At 44.1% G+C, this 22,028-nt stretch overlaps 1 protein-coding gene across 1 annotated transcript; it reads left to right on the top strand.

The window, feature by feature from the left end:
• The first annotated feature begins 734 nt into the window (after window positions 1-734).
• Window positions 735-20,489, top strand: LOC143974658 (kelch-like protein 23). The gene is made up of 3 exons (XM_077476269.1): window positions 735-2,010; window positions 15,322-15,726; window positions 20,060-20,489. Exons 1-3 carry the CDS (start codon window positions 1,118-1,120, stop codon window positions 20,376-20,378), a joined length of 1,617 nt encoding a protein of 538 aa, XP_077332395.1. The 5' UTR covers window positions 735-1,117; the 3' UTR covers window positions 20,379-20,489.
• Window positions 20,490-22,028: the final 1,539 nt, after the last annotated feature.

The raw sequence follows: 22,028 nt of genomic DNA, 5'->3' as shown, positions 1-22,028 counted from the left end.
ATTCCTACATCTAACTTCTTTGACCAATTTACATTAAGCACCTAGATCTCCATAATTGTTGCTTCAGTTTGTAGGTAATCACAAGGTTTGCGCAGCTCTGGTGGTTTTCAGGTCAGCAATAGTAAACCAATACCATTGATTTGAAACTGAATAAATATCAGTTTAAATTTAAATACAATTGTCCGAAACCCATTAGTTTCGGTTTGAACACTTCTTGCAAGGTGAGTAGCATTGAACCCTGACATTCTGTATGAAAACATGAAGGACTACTGAAGACCTGAATCACACAATAAACTATCTTTGGAAAATGCAGGAAAGAGAATGTGAGAATCTGACTTTAGGCTTTAAAGCAAAAACATATTTGTAAAATACAAAATTTGTACTAAAATTATATCAAAACAGGTCTGTAGGGGCAATTATCTAGATGGCCAAAAATATGAACTACGAAGAGTACTTTGTGGAATAGTAGTAGTTTAGGCATTTAAAATTGTTAGTCATGGTGTTCCAATATTTTGATACTGAAAAGCAGACATGTTTACCATGTGTCACTGTTCATTAAGCGTATGTCGTTGTCATTAATATAAAATGTTATACATTTTTTAGTGCTGTGCTGAAGTGGACTCGCTCTCGTAACTTAATGGGTGAATTCCTTTGCTAAATGAAGAACATACGCAGTGTTTAAAAAAACCAGCAAGCTATTTCTGGAACAGCTGAGCAGTCAACATTCAAAGTATGACACAGCCAACACACCGTGTCTGCAGTTTGAATACAGAATCTACCTTCCTTCCATGAGAACAGGCCATGCAGTACAGAACCTCGCCTTGCTGGATGTATTGCTGTCAGGTTAAGCAGTGAGTGATGTATGGACTTTGAGCAATATATAATCTAAAATTCATATTCAGTTCTCATTTAAATGTCATCTTGTGTTATTTTAATTATTTCTGCATAGTTAAATAGAACTTCAGCTTGACAAGCTACGTGCTCATGCACACCGATTCTTCAAATACGAATGCATGTTTATTAAGGACATTTACAACACTAAAGTTCCATGGGCTACATGTTCTGGAGATTATGTGATGCTAGTTTTTGTAAATGGTGCATGTGAGATCCTTCTGAGATGGAGCAGGTGGATGAAATAATCCTTGAGGTAGAACAGAAATGTTTTCATGTGGCCAAATCTGCCCTGGCATCAGAAAGTAGCTATTTTCAAATAATGTTTTATGGTGGATTCAAAGAGAGCTCTATGCGCCAAATCCACCTGTATGGTGTAAGTGAGACCTGTTTTCGGATTCTTCTGGACTTTGTAAAAACTGGTAACATTGAACTGAACCAAGGAAATGTTACAGATCTCCTGGAGACGGCTGATTTCTTAGATCTAAGACAAGCCAAGCAGCTATGCATTGGATACCTAGTACAAGAATTAGGAGTGACTAACTGCTTGGGTATGATGGCCTACTCTCAGCAATATGGCTGTACTGAGCTTTTTGATTCAGCTTTCCATGTTGCAGTCACTCATCTGTTGGAGCTTATGAAGGATGCTGAAGATGAATTTATTCAACTGGACAAGAATACCCTTGAAGAGTTGCTGCAAACCGATGAACTGTATGTCCCTAATGAAGACCTGGTCTTCGATGCTGTGATGAAGTGGGTCATGGGAGACCCTGTAAGAGAGAAGGATTTTGAAGAATTAGTCAGTCTGGTTAGGCCTGCTTTTCTTAGTCTCACCTTTCTTGATGCTCTAGTAAAGCGCAGTCAGAGATCAAAAGAACGTGATGTCTACACAAGACTATTACAGATACTGAATACTAAACCACCCAAAACATGGAGTATTATGAAGGAGATTATGTCTACAAGCAGAATCTATGAGACCTTATATGTGATCGGTGGCAAACATGAAAAAGAACAGCAAGAACTATATGTCTACCTGCCAAAGACCGCAACATGGAAACCCTGCTCACCCTTACAGCGCAAAAATCTCACACAGTATGCAGTCGCCACAGTAGGTAACACCTTTCTTACAACTTAAATTTGATCACTATTTCTATGATGTTATAAAAAATATGATGGTAAAGTCTACGTGAGGTATACATTTATATGAATGTTTTTACTGTTTGTATATAGTTTTTGTAAAAATTTTTGCCCGTTTTAAAGCTAAATGGCAGTCAAGCAGCTAGAATACAAATAAAAAATGCAGTCCCTCTATATGTGTTTGATATGGGCATTTACCTGGCCAAGGATTTGTAAATTTGTTCAGCCAATCGTGTGATCCAGACACCACTATCAGACAGCGCAGACAAGTCGTTGACCCCCATGGGACAATGAAGCAGCAGCAGGCAACCACGGATTAACGGATCCATTTGTTCACTCTGCTCTGCACCCACTTCATGTTCACTGTCAGTGCTTGTGCACCATAGCAGAGTCTAGCTGGCCACTCTCTCTTAGTTTGAGTGCTTCTATACAATGAATTACAGGAGACTAAAATCAAGATGGTTTCAGATACTTACTCTTGTTTCACTTAAAATATATTTAAAGCTTAAGTTCAGCCAAAATAAAACAACTCAAAAATCAGCACAAGGCAAATAACGTATAGCCAGTAGGATGTAGGATATGTCCCTTGTGCTGATATCTGATGATCCTCCTCCATTGATGCCCCACCCCCGCTACCATAATTTCCCAGTGCGGCAGGGGTTGATAGAACTCTGGGCACTGTCACAGGCTGTCATCAAGTGTACCCAACTGTGCACTCCCTTTCCTCCCAGCTGCTCTATTATTACTAGCTGTATTGCAGGTTCTATGAATGAAACATGATCAATGAGTAGAGGATGAGCAGATGAGTGAAAGGCTTACCCCCTCCAATCATAGATCCTGTTTCAGTGGTAATTATAGTCTACCCCTCTATTCATAGATCCTGTTTCAATGGCAATTTTAGTTTACAGTATGTATCCCTGGAGTCTATCTTTAAAGGGTAAGTTCACCTTTGTACACTTTTTATATATTTTTTTCTAAATTCCAGATCCCCTATGCACCAATATAGCATTCATGTACTTTTTTTGCAAAAATATCAAAGCTTTCCATGAAATCTATAGTCACTTTTTTTTTTGTCCTAATCCATGTTTCCAGATGTTTCCATTGGTAATGTCTTTCGTTCTGATCAGACTTTAGGTCATGACACAGGAAGGAGTTGACCAGCTGATCTCATTAGCACACACCCTGAATCATCCACCCTCCCATTCCCAGGTGCATGTTTTTTAAATGAAATGCAATCAATCAGTGATAACCCTCCATAAAAAAATACACAGTATACAATCAGATTGCATAGTGTCTGGCCATCTTTATACAAGTACATAGAAGGGAGTGGACAGAAACACTCCAGTTGTCAAGCCCTGTTCACATCTCTTAATAGCGGGAACTAGCATTCTCACATGTGAGTGAGGGGAGGCGTTTTGGAGCATTTTCACTCATCACACATAGGGCAGCCCATCCACCTGAATGGTGCCCTACACACAGCAATCACCCCAAAGAAGCTTCAGAACTTGGAGTGGAGCTTGGTGTGTTCTTTACTGCAATTTATGGAGCAGGGCATTTCTAAAATGCAAGGAAACGCACACATTTGAATGGAGCCTCGTTGTTCTTGTGTTACTGCACCAATTTCACTTTCAGGCCCCATTCCCATCGAGCACAGTGGGAGCGCACATTTTGTGTCTCGTTTTTCCTGTGACATGCATAGGGCAACCTGTTGATTTCAATTGGCTGTACTACATGTGGTTAATGGGACATTTTGGCTTTTTGTGGGTTGTGTGTTTTTTTACTGGCATTTTGCAGCATTGCAGCAGCATTTGCCCCTTGTTTTTTCACATGCTTTTGTGTTTGGTGTGCACTGAAAGTGCAACTAGTAATTTTAGGTGTTTAAACATGGCCATACACTATGCAATCTAATTGTATATTTAGTGAGAAGGGTGATCACTGATTGATTGCATTTCATTTAAAAAACGTGCAGCTGGGAATGGGTGGGTGGATGATGCAGGGTGTGTGCTAATGAGGTCAGCTGGTCATGACCTATAGCAGTGATGGCGAACTTTGGCACCCCAGATGTTTTGAAACTACATTTCCCATGATGCTCAACTACACTGCAGAGTGCATGAGCATGGGAAATGTAGTTCCAAAACATCTGGGGTACCAAGGTTTGCCATCACTGACCTATAGTCTGTGAGGAAGAAAGACATAACTAATGGAAATGTCTGGAAACGTTTATTATGTTGATTAGGACAAGAAAAGTAAGTGACTGTAGATTTAATGGAAAGCGTTGCAAAAAAAGTACATTAATACTATATTGGTGCATAGGGGATCTGGAATTTAGAAAAAAAAAGTGTACAAAGATGAACTTATCCTTAAGGTGTGCATACAGTAGATGTCTTTAACCACTTAAGCCCCGGACCAATTTGCAGCCAATGGACCAGGCCCCTTTTTGTGATTCGGCACTACGTCGTGTTAACTGACAATTGGGCGGTCGTGCGAAGTGGCTCCCAAACAAAATTGGCGTCCTTTTTTCCTCACAAATAGAGCTTTCTTTTGGTGGTATTTGATCGCCTCTGCGTTTTTTATTTTTTGTGCTATAAACAAAAATAGAGCGACAATTTTGAAAAAAATGCAATTTTTTTTACTTTTTGCTATAATAAATATCCCCCAAAAAATATATAAAGAAACATTTTTTTTCCTCAGTTTAGGCTGATACGTATTCTTCTACATATTTTTGGTAAAAAAATCGCAATTAGCAATTATTGATTGGTTTGCGCAAAAGTTATAGCGTTTACAAAATAGGGGATAGTTTTATAGCATTTTTATTAATATTTTTTTTTCCACTAGTAATGGTGGCAATCAGCGATTTTCATTGTGACTGCGACATTATGGCGGACACATCGAACATTTTTGAAACATTTTTGGGACCATTGTCATTTATACAGCAATCAGTGCTATTTAAATGCACTGATTCCTGTGTAACTGACACTGGCAGTGAAGGAGTTAACCACTAGGTGGAGGGGTTAAGTGTGTGTGTGGGTTTTTTTTAACTGTAGGGGGGCGTGGCTTGGCATCTGACGTCACTGATCGTCTTTCCCTATAACAGGGAACAGACGATCAGTGACAGGCTTAGTAGGAAGCACGGGGAGAGGTTTGTTTACACAGACCTTTCCTCGTTCTTCAGCTCTGTGACCTGATCGCAGGACACCAGCGGCGATCGGGTCCACTGGTCCCGCAGCCACGTTCATGGAGCTCAGGGCCGGGTCGGGAGCGTGCCGGCAGCAGCGTGCTCCCAACCCATGGCTGGGTACTTAAAGATCAACGTACAGGTACGTGATTGTGCCCAGCCGTGCCATTCTGCGGACGTATATGTGCAGGAGGCGGTCCTTAAGCGGTTAAAGTATATGTAAACCCTCACCTTGCAAAAAAATCCATTCCGTTTAAAATAGAATTCAATGGCAAAACATTTGTGTATATATAAAAACATTATAAATACTTTTTCCCCCTTTTTATAATTGATCACATTCCCTCTGTTCTCAGCTGCATTAGGAGCTAAGAGAGCTGGCGGAGGAATAACAGCAGTACACTGGTCTTCCCAGTGAATAGCTGTGCAGATGTGAGGGGGTGTCAGCAAAAGTATGATCATTGGAGGAGAGCAGGCTGAATTGCCAGCATAACCAGAAAACTGACCACACTGTGCTCTCATGCCTAATGTGGTCAGTAAAGCAGAGAGGCTGGCAGGAGCACCAGGGATTGTAACACAAAGAAAGCCATACAAAGAGAACAGGATACTTTTTCATGCAAATATATACATGGTACAGCAGGTACATATCGTGAATATAAAATGTTGTACTACTGCATACATTCTCTACCTTTTATGCTGCCGCACTCTGAATTCTGTGTTATACAGTACATTTCTATCATTAAGAAGCTATGATTTTCATCCCTTGTTTTTACAAACAGGCTCATCTTTTCCAGTATTTTTTTTAGAATAATTTACATATACTTATGCCACATGTTACATCTACCTGCCACTGTATAGTGGTTAGCATGTTTTAAAGTACCTAGATATGAAGGTTACCTAATGCAATCCGATTTGCTTACAAATAAAACCTATATACAAATGAAAACTAATATACAGTCAGGGCGTCCTCCAACACAGAATAGGAATGGTAACAAGAGGTAAAAGCATACTGCACTTGGAGAACAAAGATGAGTATTGCGGCAGAAGCTGCATTTTTTATTTCCACAGGTACAGTCAAATTGTTATTTTCATTTATTTACCCCATGAAAACACTCATGCATACTCCTTAATGTTTCCATTTCTGCTATGAGCCTATTGATTTACAGTAACAAACAAATATATACAGTATATATTTTTATTTATTTGGGACAAGAAAGTCTTTCATCCAAAAACTATTTTATGTTCCTATTTTATCACGGATATGTTTTTTGGGGTTGTATTCAATATGTGCAAGGAGAGATCACACAAATACTTAGATAATATTATTAGAAAATATAACAAATACTTAACTAAAAATGCTGTTTTGCCACGGAGTCTCCGGCCACTTTTGTGGATTGGCCAGATGATCAGACCTAGGCAGATGCTCTCCCTGATATAGACGGAATATTTCAACTTATAACTGTAGTATATAGAACTTGTGTGTAAGGAATGACCAACTCCCCCCCCCCCCCCCGGCCTACTACCCTTGCAAGCAATATTATCTTTTAAGAACTTGATCAGGGGACTAACACAGGAGGAAACACCCCAGACGGGTTCACTCCGAAGTTATTCAGTAGTTCCAGTCCCCAATGCTTGTACCCACACAGTACCCCAAACAAATTGTCCCAAACAGAGCATTACTCACCCAACCAACCTCTGTCTCTCTCGTAGAACATACCCTCTGCTGGGGGGAAGTGTGTACTGGCCCTTCTCCCTGGGGTCCTTTCAATCACTGAAGAGAAGACAGGGTGGCTGGGCTCACTACATCATGCTGTTGGGGATCTGGGTCGACTGCCCAGCATACCTGGGGTATACAGATGGAGACCACAGTCCCATCCACTGACAACAGATCATGCTGCAGGCCATCTGCCGGGTGTTGGTGAACAGTGATTGTTGTGTATTAGACCCTCTGGTTAATTCAGCCAACAAATTATCTGGATAATTTAAACAATCTTATTTACCGTAAGCTGTGAAGTGATTATGATCATGCAAATAGGAACTTTTTTCTTCAGAAACAATACAAAAATACAACTAAGTAAAATTGAAACCAAATAGCATATGAGATTAATATTGCTTCCCTTTAGTAATGATAAGGTGAGAAATGTGTCACCAGCTTCTCACGATAAATTGTGATAGAGAAAATAAAGGTGTTTTTATATGAAGGGATATTTGTGTGCTTGACCCTCTGTTGGGTCTTGAAAGGCCCTATGTGGTGTATACTTAAAATGTCTTAAAGTGACTTATTGGTGTGTATTTTACTTGGAGAGTAAGAATCAAAATAAAGTAAAGCTGTGTTGAGTGTTAGAACCCCTGAAAAAAAAAAAGTTCCTATTTGCATGATCATAATCACTTCACAGCTTACGGTAAATAAGATTGTTTAACCACTTTCAGACCGGACCATTTTGCTGGTAAATGACCAGAGGTCTTTTTACAATTTGGCACTGCGCTGCTTTAACTGGTAATTGCGCGGTCATGCAATGTTGTACCCAAACAAAATTTGCGTCCTTTTCTTCCCACAAATAGAGCTTTCTTTTGATGGTATTTGATTGCCTCTGCGATTTTTATTTTTTGCGATATTATTAGAAAAATCCAATAAATTCAATTTTAGTCATACATTTAGGCCAAAATGTATTCAGCCACATGTCTTCGGTAAAAAAAAAGTCAATAACTGTATATTTATTGGTTTGCGCAAAAGTTGTCACATCTACAAACTAAGGTAAGTTTTCTGGAATTTACGCAGCTTTTAGTTTACGACTGCCTATCTCAGTTCTTGAAGTGCTAAAATGGCAGGGCAGTACAAAACCCCCCCAAATGACCCCATTTTGGAAAGTAGACCCCCTAAGGAAATTGATAAGTGGCATGTTGAGCCCATCGAATATTTTATTTTTTTGCCTCAAGCGATTGAATAATGACAAAAAAATAATTTTTTTTTTTTTTTACACAAAGTTGTCACTAAATGATATATTGCTCACACATGCTATGGGCATATGTGAAATGACACCCCAAAATAAATTCTGCTGCTTCTCCTGAGTACGGGGATACCACACGTGTGGGATTTTTTGGGAGCCTAGCCGCGTACGGGGCCCCGAAAGCCAAGAACCGCCTTCAGGTTTTCTAAGGGCGTAAATATTTGACTTCACTCCTCACTACCTATTACAGTTTTGAAGGCCATAAAATGCCAAGATGGCACAAAACCCCCACAAATGACCCCATTTTAGAAAGTAGACACCCCAAGCTATTTGCTGAGAGGCATGTTGAGTCCATGGAATATTTTATATTTTGCCACAAGTTGCGGGAAAATTACAAACTTTAATTTTTTTTTATTTATTTTTTCACAAAGTTGTCACTAAATGATATATTGCTCACACATGCTATGGGCATATGTGAAATGACACCCCAAAATAAATTCTGCTGCTTCTCCTGAGTACGGGGATACCACATATGTGGGACTTTTTGGGAGCCTAGCCGCGTACGGGGCCCCGAAAGCCAAGAACCGCCTTCAGGTTTTCTAAGGGCGTAAATATTTGACTTCACTCCTCACTACCTATTACAGTTTTGAAGGCCATAAAATGCCAAGATGGCACAAAACCCCCACAAATGACCCCATTTTAGAAAGTAGACACCCCAAGCTATTTGCTGAGAGGCATGTTGAGTCCATGGAATATTTTATATTTTGCCACAAGTTGCGGGAAAATTACAAACTTTAATTTTTTTTTATTTTTTTTTTCACAAAGTTGTCACTAAATGATATATTGCTCACACATGCTATGGGCATATGTGAAATGACACCCCAAAATAAATTCTGCTGCTTCTCCTGAGTACGGGGATACCACATATGTGGGACTTTTTGGGAGCCTAGCCACGTACGGGGCCCCGAAAACCAAGAACCGCCTTCAGGTTTTCTAAGGGCGTAAATATTTGACTTCACTCCTCACTACCTATTACAGTTTTGAAGGCCATAAAATGCCAAGATGGCACAAAACCCCCACAAATGACCCCATTTTAGAAAGTAGACACCCCAAGCTATTTGCTGAGAGGCATGTTGAGTCCATGGAATATTTTATATTTTGCCACAAGTTGCGGGAAAATTACAAACTTTTTTTTTTTTTTTCACAAAGTTGTCACTAAATGATATATTGCTCACGCATGCCATGGGCATATGTGAAATGACACCCCAAAATAAATTCTGCTGCTTCTCCTGAGTATGAGGATACCACATATGTGGGACTTTTTGGGAGCCTAGCCGCGTACGGGGCCCCGAAAACCAAGCACCGCCTTCAGGCTTTCTAAGGGCGTTACAGTTTTGAAGGCCATAAAATGCCAAGATGGCACAAACCCCCCCCCCAAATGACCCCATTTTGGAAAGTAGACACCCCTAAATTTAGGGGTACACTAGTGAGACTAGGTAATAAATGGCGGGTGCCCTGAAACTATAAAAAAAATAACTAACCAACCAGCGTCACCTGTAACAGTTATATGGTGATCACTGGTGAAAGGGTTAACTAGGGGGCAATCAGGGGGCTTTATGCGGTAGTATATGGGGGTCCCTGGCACTATAAAAAGCTGCGGCGAACCTAAATACCTACCTGCCTAACTAGCGTCACCTGTGACACTAATACAGTGATCAGAAAAACGATCGCTTATTAGGCTGGGTTCACACTGGAGCGATGTGGGAACGCCACAAATGCGCGGCGGGTTCCCGCATCACATGCCTCCCGGCGGCAGTTCACACTGCCCTATGCGAACTGCTGGGAGTGTCAGTGAAATGTTAATGACACCCCCAGATCAGTTCGCATATCGCAGTGCGATCTGCAAACTCGGATCGCATGGTGTGAACACCCATGCGATCCGATTCTGCTGCGGACCAAAAAAAGGGTCCTGTGCGAGTTTGCGGCGGGTGCGGCGGGTGCGACACGAATTCAGCCATACTATCTGTATGGCTGAACTCGAATCGCACAGAGATCGGATGTGATTTGCACTGCAGTGCGGTGCGAATCACATCCGTTCTCATAAACCGCTGCAATGTGAACCCAGCCTTAGTGACACTGGCGACGGGGGGTGATCACGGGGTTAAACCTTTATTGGGGGGGTTAGAGGGGTACCTTAGAACTAAAGGAGGCTAACCCTAACTGCCCTAACAGTTATTACAGTCACAAATGACACCCGCCGGGTGATCAGGGGGTTAAACCTTTATTAGGTAATAAATGGCGGGTGCCCTGAAACTATAAAAAAATAACTAACCAACCAGCGTCACCTGTAACAGTTATATGGTGATCACTGGTGAAAGGGTTAACTAGGGGGCAATCAGGGGGCTTTATGCGGTAGTATATGGGGGTCCCTGGCGCTATAAAAAGTTGCGGCGAACCTAAATACCTACCTGCCTAACTAGCGTCACCTGTGACACTAATACAGCGATCAGAAAAATGATCGCTTATTAGGCTGGGTTCACACTGGAGCGATGCGGGAACGCCACGAATCCGCGGCGGGTTCCCGCATCGCATGCCTCCCGGCGGCAGTTCACACTGCCCTATGCGAACTGCTGGGAGTGTCAGTGAAATAATGACACCCCCAGATCAGTTCGCATATCGCAGTGCGATCTGCAAACTCGGATCGCATGGTGTGAACACCCATGCGATCCGATTCTGCTGCGGACCAAAAAAAGGGTCCCATGCGAGTTTGCGGCGGGTGCGGCGGGTGCGACACGAATTCAGCCATACTATCTGTATGGCTGAACTCGAATCGCACAGAGATCGGATGTGATTTGCACTGCAGTGCGGTGCGAATCACATCCGTTCTCAAACCGCTGCAATGTGAACCCAGCCTTAGTGACACTGGCGACGGGGGGTGATCACGGGGTTAAACCTTTATTGGGGGGGTTAGGGGGGTACATTAGAACTAAAGGGGGCTAACCCTAACTGCCCTAACAGTTATTACAGTCACAAATGACACCAATGCAAAAAAAAAAAACAAATAAAAAAAAAAAAGCAATTGGTGTCACTGTGACTGGGGGGGGCAGGGGTAATTGGGGGGGTGATCGGGGGTAAAGGGGGGTGTGAGTGTGCCTGGCATGTTCTACTGTATGTGTGGTGTGTTGGTGCAACTCACCGAACCTCTCTCCTCGGTGCCGGAACGAAAAATACCGACACGGAGGAGAGAATACATCACTTCCTCTCCTGTGTTTACATTACAGGAGAGGAAGTGATGTCACGGAGGATTTCCATTCGTCGAGAGCGATCGCGAGGGGGTGGCCATGAATGAATGGCCGCCCCCTCATCCCGGATCGCTCTCGAAGGAATGCCGACCGCCGCAGGCACCGGGGGGGGGGCCCGATCGGGCCCCCCACCCGCGGGCAGGCAGGGACTTATATATACGCCCATATGCCTGCCCGTGCCATTCTGCCGACGTATATCGTCGTGCGGCGGTCGGCAAGTGGTTAAATTATCCAGATAATTTGTTGGCCGAATTCACCAGAGGGTCTAATACACAACAATCACTGTTCACCAACACCCGGCAGAGGGTCTAACACAAGTTTAATTATTTTTTATTATTTTACATATATTCATTTCCGGATTCACCTCAAAAAATTGCTTTTGAACAGCACACTTCCACTTTAAGATAATAGGGGACAGCGCCATTTCTACTTTCCTTTCCATTTCCATACTCATTCCACCCGTGGGTGGAAAAAATTGTAGAGGCAGCTCCAATCCCATAGCATATAAAAAGGCACCTCCGTAGCGCAGCTTCACTTCTCTTTCTCTGTCTGATACTAGCTCACAGCTTGAACATGGAACTGTTTATTGAAAACACTGGTACACAGAGGTAACACTCGGAACAATCTCTCCCACCTTTGCATTCAGAGGGGGCTAAACATTACCTCCTCCTGTAGCACGACACACAGGTATTCAACTATTCAATAGTAGACTGACTTTGGGAGGGGCTGCTAAAGAATCCCCCCCTCCCCTCTCACAGCTTATCCACATAGACATACTGTACATCCCAAAATACTTTGCTCACAAGGCAGACACAAACAATAGCACAGTGGAGTACAGTTACACCCAAAACAACCCAGCAAACAATCCAAAACAGTATAAGACAATATATATATATATATATATATATATATATATATATATATATATATATATATATATATATATTGTATGTATACAACATTCCAGTGTGATTGTACAGTGAGTCTGACTAGTACAGATCAGACTGGGGTTCTCGTTCGCCCTGTGCCCCAAATGGACACAGGGTGACTTACACATAGGAGGAACCATGGGAGCTGGACCAGGAGCTTCCAATGCTCTCCAAGGTAAGCTGGGTTTCACAAGCCCCCCACCCAAAGTGACTCTCGTCACAGATATACCTATAATCATGTTACATTCTCAATATTACTCCTCAGCACCATTCATTTTTTTTTTTAGAGCATGCGTCTTATACTCAAATCCCTCAGCTGGTGAAAAAATTATTTATTAATAAAATCGAATAAAAAGTTCTAACTACCCAACCACAGTCTACCAAAAAGGTTTGCTCAGTGGGGCTTTTAAAGTGAATTTTTTTTACAAAAAAATGTAAAAAGATTAAGGCAAATTTAAAACCCCTGTCAAAAATGTAATGTTCTCCAGTGGGTAAATGTATTCTTAATGAAATCCAGTGATTTAATTACAGTAAAAATTTGTATTGCGAGCATAATTTGTTCCAGAAACGTGCTTGTAGTCCAAAGCACTCGTATATGAAAGCGAACTTCCCTATAAAAAATAATGGAAACTCAGATGCTTTGTTCCACAACCATTTGTAACCATATTGCTACACTTAGAGGCAAGTTATTGGCACACTTCAGCTGGGGTTGTTTGTGTTAAAAAGACCTAATCAGGTGATACAAAGAACAAAAAGAGCAAGCCATCTATGTGTACTATAGTATAATCACAGTTTTAATGTAAAAAAAGTGGAATGACACTCACAATGTTAAAGACAATATCTAGCTTAAAGCAGTCTGTTGCTCATCTGCGTAAAGCCGCTGGCGTATATGTGGCCAGCGCTCCAGGGGGTGCTGGTGGCTCCCAGCGCTTCTTGGAGAACTTGGAGACACTGGGAGAGCTGTTGACGTCACTTCTGGGTGCTCCGAATGCACGCTATGCCTGCCCCACCTGGCTTGGAGTGTCTCTGAGTGTCTCCAAGCTCTCCAGGAAGCACTGGGACCAGCACCAGTCCCTGGAACTTTGGCCATGTATACACCAGCGACTTTACGTGGATAAGCACCAGACTCCTTAAAGTGGTTGTAAAGCCAGAAGGGTTTTTATCTTAATGTATTAAATGCATTAAGATAAAAAGCCTGTGTGTAGCAGCCCCCCTCAGCCCCTCTAATACTTACCCGAACCCCCTCTCTATTCAGCGATGTCCACGAATGCCTCGCTTGTCCGGGACTCTCCCTCCTGATTGGCTGAGACACAGCAGCAGCGACATTAGCTCCCGCTCTCAATCAAACTCAGTTGGCCAATGGGGAGAGGGAGGGGGCAGGGCCGAACCGCAGCTCTGTGTCTGAATGGTTTTACTGTATAAGCTGAACTTTCTGTTTCCCCTGTGAATTCTGTTTCAATATTTTTATTGTTGTTCAGTGAGAACAAGAACAGGAACATAGTTCACCCCTGCAGAGGCTGATCAGGTAATGCAGTCATAGTAGCTGATACCAAATAACACTGAATCGTAGGGGTGTCGACTGTAAAGAAAGTGACAGGAAGCCATATCCCTAAAGCCTAGTACACACTGTGAGTTTTTGTTCCATTCAACCCGAAGGGTCAGCTCTGGTCAGAGCCATTGTACTAACGATCCTACGTTAGTACACCAATCTCCCCTGCTGAGCTTTTAAATTTTGGTAGGGGGCAGCCCTTCCTCCAGAACACTCTGGTCTGTGCTCTTAGCCATTGGCTGAGAGCGTAGATGAGGAACTGGTTGGCTGCTGGTTTCCCAGTATGCTCGGTTAGCTTCTGTCGGACCACCTCCCATACACACAGGTGCAATGTTGGCCAGTTTTTATTTAAATGGCCGATGTCGCCTGGCATTCGGCCCATGTGTATGGGGCATAAAGCCTCAGTATGATTGCTTTGGGAGTGACCCGCTCCCCGTATGAAGCCAGCCCCAAGGGACTACGACCCTATGAAAGAGAAACACATAGAAACCAGAAAAGGAAACCAGGGGAGAAAGGCGGTAAGTTATATTAAGAAGGGGAGGAAGGAGAGCGGGAAGGAGCAGGAGGAAGGGACATTCCGGACTAGGAAGCTTTGGAGGTATCCTTATTTCTCACGTAAACTCACAATACATTGGAAAATCCACAAAGGAACCTGTGGCACTGTCATCAGCTCCTAGTGGAACATGCTGAATATGATCTATAGAATGGATTTCTCCAAAGAGCAGAAGAAAGTTGGGTTCACAGCCTTGGGTGTCACAAGGACAGAAAGTGATAGGAATTTTTTTTAGTGGGGACACAGACATTAATAAAAAGCCTTTTCTTTTTGCAATGCAGGATGCTGTGTCCTATGGTAAATATTCAGCATGTAATTGCTACAAACATGTAATTGATAAAAAATATGAGTGAATCTTTTTTCCAATAATTCATTAATTTTATTTCCCTTTTTATTATTTCAGGTAACCTTGTAATGCCCCGTACACACGAGCGGACTTTTCGACATCCAAACTCCGACGGACTGAGTCCGGCGGACTATCCGATCGTGTGTGGGCTGCAACGGACTTTAGCGAAGCTAAAGTCTGACGGACTTTAGAAATGAAGCATGCTTTAAATTTTCCCGACGGAACTCCGCCGGACCCGGTCCCCTTTGAAAAATCCGCTCGTGTGTGTGCTACTCCGACGGACTAAAACCGACGCTAGGGCAGCTATTGGCTACTGTCTAGGAACTTCCTACGTCGAATCCAGTCGTACGTCATCACGTTCGACTCCGTCGGAGTTTGGTGTGATGGTGTGTGGTCAAGTCCGTTCGGTCGAAAAGTCCGCCAGAACTCCGTCGGAACTCCGGCGGAACTCCTTTGGAGGTCTGTCAGACTTAATCCCTCTCGTGTGTACGGGGCATAATAGTGACTGGTGGATACTTTCGTGGAGATTTTGTATGGTATAGCATAGACTGGGTCCTCATATATGACTCTTCCAACAACTGCTGGAAAGAAGGACCACCTATGAAGATATCCCGGAACTGCCATTGTGCTGTAGGAGTTGGACTCTACCTTTATGTTATAGGAGGAAGCACAGATGAGGGTGTCACTGCAGATGTTGAGAGGCTGGACCTGGCAGAGATGACTTGGGAAGCTCGTAGCCCTCTTATCAGACCTGTCGAAAGAGCAGCAGCTGCCAGTGTGGATACTAAGCTGTACGTAATATGTGGCCGTGATGAGAATGGAGATGTGTACAGTGGAGTGCAGAGGCTAGACACAGAGACTGGTGTGTGGGATATAATTACATACTCTCCTATGCCAAGGTATGCTAATAAAACAAACAAATGTCTCTTGCCAGTTTTAATACATCTGCTCCTTGCTTTATATACATTCTGAATGAAAGTGTACTGTATCTCTAGGCAAAAAACTTTCTATAGTTTTAGAGCTGGGAATGGTTACACTTTCTGTCAAGTTTTTAAGGTTGTGTGTGTCCCCTCTATCTGAAGTGGTGCATTTCAAAGTCAGGAGAGATCCTAAATTTTAGAATTGTTCACAGAACGGGAGGTGAGGGGGAATCTACCATAAGGGACACCTGTCCAGGGACAACCATCTAAGACTGGAACCCCCCTCCTTTTATAGAGATTTCTTCTAACTTTATGTGGTGTCTTTGGGACAGGGAGTGAAAGGAAATGCACAGACAGAAAAAAATCAGGGGTTTTATCCTGCCCCTACTGTATGGAAAATGAACAAAAAAGTTTTGGGTATACGTAACCTGTAAAACAAGCCATAGATAGAGCTCTTGCCAATTTGGGTGGAAGAGTAGATATCTGTGAATTGTTGTTAGGTTTACGGACTCTCAAATTTGACATTTGGGGACACGCACCCACATGGCTGTCAAATTGGGACCAGCAGGTGTTTCTGTACAGTCACTGTGTCCCAACAGACTTGAATAGGACTGCCTGCACATGAATGCATAGAACACCTATTCATCTCGTAGAGGCAAAGGTGGTACTTCTCACGGGTGTACCCATTAGCGTATGGATAGCTGAATGAGGCCTAAAGGTCATCAGTGGTCTATGCAAAGAAAGGCTTAGGTCACGTGTTGATGCCTTTTATTTGTGTCTCCACTGCTTCTCCCACCAACCCAATGCATTAGTATATAGATGAATGTGGCCTCAGCCAACGCTGCTCTCCCCGGACATGTTTTGCCCCCGCTCACCTCTGTGACCAGGGGGGCTTGGTCAAGGGGGGTATGGCTAAGGCGATGCTGGCTGAGGCCACATTCATCTACATATTAATGCACTGGGTTGTTGAGAAGGCCTCTTTCTTCTCTTTGATAATACTCTTACATCTCTGAGTGCACTAACACCAGCACACTGCAACCAGCGGTGAGATCTCTGTTTTAGCTTAGAGCAGCACTGCAAGTTTCATTTGGATCAACTGCTTCTCTCCCATACAAGTCAACAATAATGCAAAGGAAACTTGAAGCAGGTTAATGCAGTATAGAGGGAGGTGAATGCAGGTCAGAAAAAGATTTGCAGGTCATATGCGCCTGTCAATGAAGTCTCAATGATCTCAGAAGCATCTTAGGACCCATTTTCACTATTGCAGTGTACCTAACGCTGTACATTAAGGCACAAGAACATGCTAACGCATAATTGTTAAGGTAGCTTATTCAGCTAAATAAACATTTTTTTGCAAAAGAAATATAATTTTGTTCAGCATTCTTCTGATGTACATACCTCTGCCACACTGCACAACCTGCAAGATCATTCTAATGCCGTGTACACACGTAGCGGACTTCCCGCCGGACTGTCCGCCGGACTTTCCGAATGGGCTACTTGCCCACACACGGCACTTTTTCAGCGGACTAATACGGTGTACTTTTGAAATGAACGGACTCGCCCACACACGCGGAGGAAAGTCCGCTCATTTTGAGCACGTCTCCAGGTAGGCCACCTGGTATGGACTTAAAGGGGAACCCCAATGGCGAAAAAAATCGGTGTGGGGCCCCCCCGGTCCACATCAGACCCTTGTCCGAGCACGCTCCCCGGCCGGCCAGGAAAGGGGGGGGGGTGAGTGAGCGGCCCCCCCTCCTGAGCTGTACCAGGCCGCGTGCTCTCAACATGGGGGGGTGCCTTGGGGAAGGGGGGAGTGTTTTTTTTTACTTTTTTTTTTACAGGTGAATGGGTAGGGGTACATTGTACCCCATACTCATTCACATAGGGTGGGGGGCCGGTATCCGGGGGCCCCCTTATTAAAGGAGGCTCCCGGATTCCGATAAGCCCCCCGCCCGCAGACCCCGACAACCAACGGCCAGGGTTGTCGGGAAGAGGCCCTTGTCCTCATCAACATGGGGACAAGGTGCTTTGGGGTGGGGGGGCTGCGCGGCCCCCCCTTCCCCAAGGCACCCCCCCATGTTGAGGGCACGTGGCCTGGTACAGCTCAGGAGGGGGGGCGCTCGCTCATCCCCCCCTTTCCTGGCCGGCCGGGTAGCGTGCTTGGACAAGGGTCTGATCCGGCCGTGCGTATGCCAGTCCGCCGTACTTTTGAAATGAACGGACTTTTCCCGCCCGGAGAAAAGTCCGCTCAACTTGAGCATGTCTCCAGGTAGGTGGGGCCCGTGAAGGATGCGTCGCTGGCCCCGCCACCTGGTATGGACTTAAAGGGGAACCCCAACGCCGAAAAAAATTGGCGTGGGGGTCCCCCCCAAGGTCCACATCAGACCCTTGTCCGAGCACGCTACCCGGCCGGCCAGGAAAGGGGGGACGAGCGAGCGCCCTCCCCCCTCCTGAGCCGTACCAGGCCGCGTGCCCTCAACATGGGGGGGTGCCTTGGGGAAGGGGGGGCCGCGCGGCCCCCACCCCAAAGCACCTTGTCCCCATGTTGATGAGGACAAGGGCCTCTTCCCGACAACCCTGGCCGTTGGTTGTCGGGGTCTGTGGGCGGGGGGCTTATCGGAATCCGGGAGCCCCCTTTAATAAGGGGGCCCCCGGATACCGGCCCTCCACCCTATGTGAATGAGTATGGGGTACAATGTACCCCTACCCATTCATCTGTAAAATAAAGTAAAAAAAAACACAACACACAAGGGTCAAAATAGTATATTGCACAGCTCCGGGGGTCTTCCGTCTTCGGGGGTCTTCTCGCCGGGCTAGCGGAGGAGCCTGTCTTTCTTCCTCGCCGCCGCCCTCTTCTTCCGACTTTGGGGGTCTTTTCCCCCTCTTCGGTTCTTCTGCCGGGCCACCGTGCCTTCTTCTAGCTCTTTTGCAGGCAGTGGCCCGGTCTTCTGTCGCCGCTTTCGCTGTCTTCTGTTCTTCTCTTCAGATGTTGCCTCGTCGCTCTCTCTGCTCACAATGATGGGGACAAGGCGCGCGGCGACTTATATAGGGACATCACCGGATGATGTCCCCGCCTATTATGATGTCACAGTCCCAGCATCCTCTGGGACTGTGACACCATAATGGGCGGGGACATCATCCGGTGATGTCCCTATATAAGTCGCCGCGCGTCACGTCTGTGCCATTGTGAGCGGAGGATGCGACGAGGCAACATCTGAAGAGAAGAAGAGTAGAACAGAAGACAGCGAAAGCGGCGACAGAAGACCGGGCCACCGCCTATAAAAGAGCTAGAAGAAGGCGCGGTGGCCTGGCAGAAGAACCGAAGAGGGGGACAAGACCCCCGAAGTCGGAAGAAGAGGGCGGCGGCGAAGAAGAAAGCCGGGCTCCTGCGCTAGCAAAAGAGCTAGAAGAAGATAGCGGAGGAGTCCGGCGAGAAGACCCCCGAAGACGGAAGACCCCCGGAGCTGTGCAATAAACTATTTTAACCCTTGTGTGTTGTGTTTTTTTTTTTACTTTATTTTACAGATGAATGGGTAGGGGTACATTGTACCCCATACTCATTCACATAGGGTGGGGGGCCGGTATCCGGGGGCCCCCTTATTAAAGGGGTCTCCCGGATTCCAATAAGCCCCCCGCCCGCAGGTTGTCGGGAAGAGGCCCTTGTCCTCATCAACATGGGGACAAGGTTCTTTGGGGTGGGGGGGCCCGCGCGGCCCCCCCTTCCCCAAGGCACCCCCCCATGTTGAGGGCACGCGGCCTGGTACGGCTCAGGAGGGGGGGCGCTCGCTCGTCCCCCCTTTCCTGGCCGGCCGGGTAGCGTGCTCGGACAAGGGTCTGGTGTGGACCTGGGGGGGACCCCCACGCCGATTTTTTTCGGCGTTGGGGTTCCCCTTTAAGTCCATACCAGGTGGCGGTGCCAGCGACACATCCTTCGCGGGCCCCGCCTACTTGGAGACGTGCTTAAAATGAGCGGATATTTCTCCGGGCGGGCAAAGTCCATTCATTTCAAAAGTACGGCGGACTGGCATACACACGGCCGGATTGTCCGCTGAAATGCAAGTCCGACGGGAAGATTGGAGTGCAAAACTACTTTCTAAGTCCGCCGTACTTTCGGGTAAAAAATGTCCGCCGGAGGCTACACACGAGGGGGATTGTCCGGCGGACTTGATTTTGCCGGAATTTTCCACCCGATTGTTTGATCGTGTGTACGTGCCATAATAATCACTGGACTTTTTGACTTTGGCATATTTAGTTCACCTAATTATTTTGATTATTGCTTGGAGTTGCAACTTAACTGTACATGTCAATATTTTAGGTATGATCTCTGTGCTACGGTGCTTAATGGAGTCTTATATACGGTTGGGGGCAAGGCTCTGAGATTTGACCTTCGTACAGAGAAGTGGTCAGTTATTGAGGAAGAATGTCTTGACCGCAAGTTCTACATGGGATGCTGCTCCGTCAATGGAAGAATGTATTTCCTGGGACAAAGAAGAGCAAGTATAACTAGTGATGTTCCCAACTTTGCCTTGTTTGACCCTTATTTGGATGTCTGTCAGGTGGTCGATACAAACCTTCCTTGCCCTCTTCCTATTAGGGGCTGTGTGACCATGAGACGCTATGATGTTTGGCCTTGAAGATCAACAATGCAATAGATTGCAAAATATTGCTTTTAAACTCTGGCATGTTGCTGGAAAATATTTTACGGCAATATTTTTTCTAATAAAAATTATTTCATTTAAATGTAACATCTTGGTTCAAATACATTCCAATATTATTAGATATGGAGAAACAAATCATAGATGTACTGGGTTTTTGAGATATCGCATTTAGTACAGTCCATCACTCCTAAAATGTATGTGTTTGAAGATAGATGTAATACATCAAAGCTTCTCTATTTTTATGGGGGAAAGAATAGTGGCTTTACATTATTTATTATGAAACAAAAAAAAAGAAAGAAATAATTTGCTTTTTTTAATTTGAAAATTCTACTATGATTATTGTATATTTTATTTTAAGTACTTTAAGTTTCTTTTCAAGTTTAGTCTTACAGCTTTTGCTGTAAGCTTCATATTTAAGATATCAATGGCTTAAGCTACAATATATACATGACTGAATAGTATAGCGAGTCAGAATAGGGATTCCTCCACCTACATCAACCTCCCCTCTGCTGTGTACAGCTCCCTACAAAGGTTCAATCAGAATAACAAACATAATGGTAAACAGCTTCTGCTCTGGCCCCTCTTTAGAAAACCCATAGTGCTCTGCGAATTATGTGTCAAAGTTACTATGGTAAATGCTTACTGTAGTTGTAAATCAAATAAAACCTAAACGAAATAAACTAAAACAAAAATGTAAATATAAATCAAGTTAAAAGATCCAGTTTCCCTTTGGATCATGAAAATAAACACCTTTTATAAATGTTAATACGTTTTTATTTAAGAAATAATGCACTGTGAACCATAGCAGTAAGTCCAGTTGGGCATTTATGGGCCTGAAGTTTTGCAGTAGTTTCTACCTGCTGAGCTGTAACCATCTCATGCTCAAAACAAAGCACCAATGGTGAAAGCTAGTGATTGTTCTTATATTAAGGTACACAGGAGAAGTAGGACCCAAACATTGTAGACTAGAAACCAATGTAATGCCAAAAGTAAGAAATGTATTATTTCAAAATGTCTGTTTGTTTAGCCTCTGTATGTATAAAAGGAATGTACCCATGTAAACAAGGAAGATTGCCGTTCTGACAGGAGGGAATGGATGGAATTGCAAAGCAGGGAACATATTCCATTTCTTCCCCTAGTAAAAGCACCTCCCACAGTACAGTAAAACACTGGCTAGGCACACAGTTAACCCTTTGATCACCCCTGTTTAACTATTTCCTAGTCAGTGACATTAGTACAATGACAGTGCATATTTTTAATGCTGATCACTGTATTGGTATCACTGGTCCCCAAAAAGTGACAAAAGTGTCAGTGTCAGAAAACTCAGAATGTCCGCCGCAATATTGCAGTCCTGTTAAAAGTCGCTGATCACCACCATTTCTAGTAAAAAAAAAAGGAATATATATATATATATATATATATATATATATATATATATATATATCCCATAGTTAGTAGGTGCCATACCTTTTTGCACAAACCAATCAATATATCATATTTTAATCCATTAAGTCAAAAGCATTCTGCTAATTGTTCCATTGTCTTTCAGCTTCCCTTTCACTCTGATATCAAACCATTGCCAAGATTCTGGAGTTTGCTTTCTGGAGTGGTCTTTGTATTGATGAT

This window comes from Lithobates pipiens, unplaced genomic scaffold (assembly GCF_037356315.1).
Source record: "Lithobates pipiens isolate NorthernLeopardFrog02 unplaced genomic scaffold, aLitPip1_a1.2 Scaffold_13, whole genome shotgun sequence".
Lineage (NCBI taxonomy): Eukaryota > Metazoa > Chordata > Amphibia > Anura > Ranidae > Lithobates > Lithobates pipiens.
The sequence above is the reverse complement of the archived record's forward strand: the minus strand, read 5'-3'. Positions and strand labels throughout refer to the sequence as shown.

Excerpts from the sequence above, each read along its gene's own strand:
- LOC143974658 (XM_077476269.1), top strand. The coding sequence starts at position 1,118 with ATGGAGCAGGTGGATGAAATAATCCTTGAGGTAGAACAGAAATGTTTT. Across the intron at positions 2,011-15,321 it reads GTCGCCACAGTAGGTAACAC|CATAATAGTGACTGGTGGAT; the intron begins CTTTCTTACAAC and ends GTGTGTACGGGG. Across the intron at positions 15,727-20,059 it reads ACATACTCTCCTATGCCAAG|GTATGATCTCTGTGCTACGG; the intron begins GTATGCTAATAA and ends TCAATATTTTAG.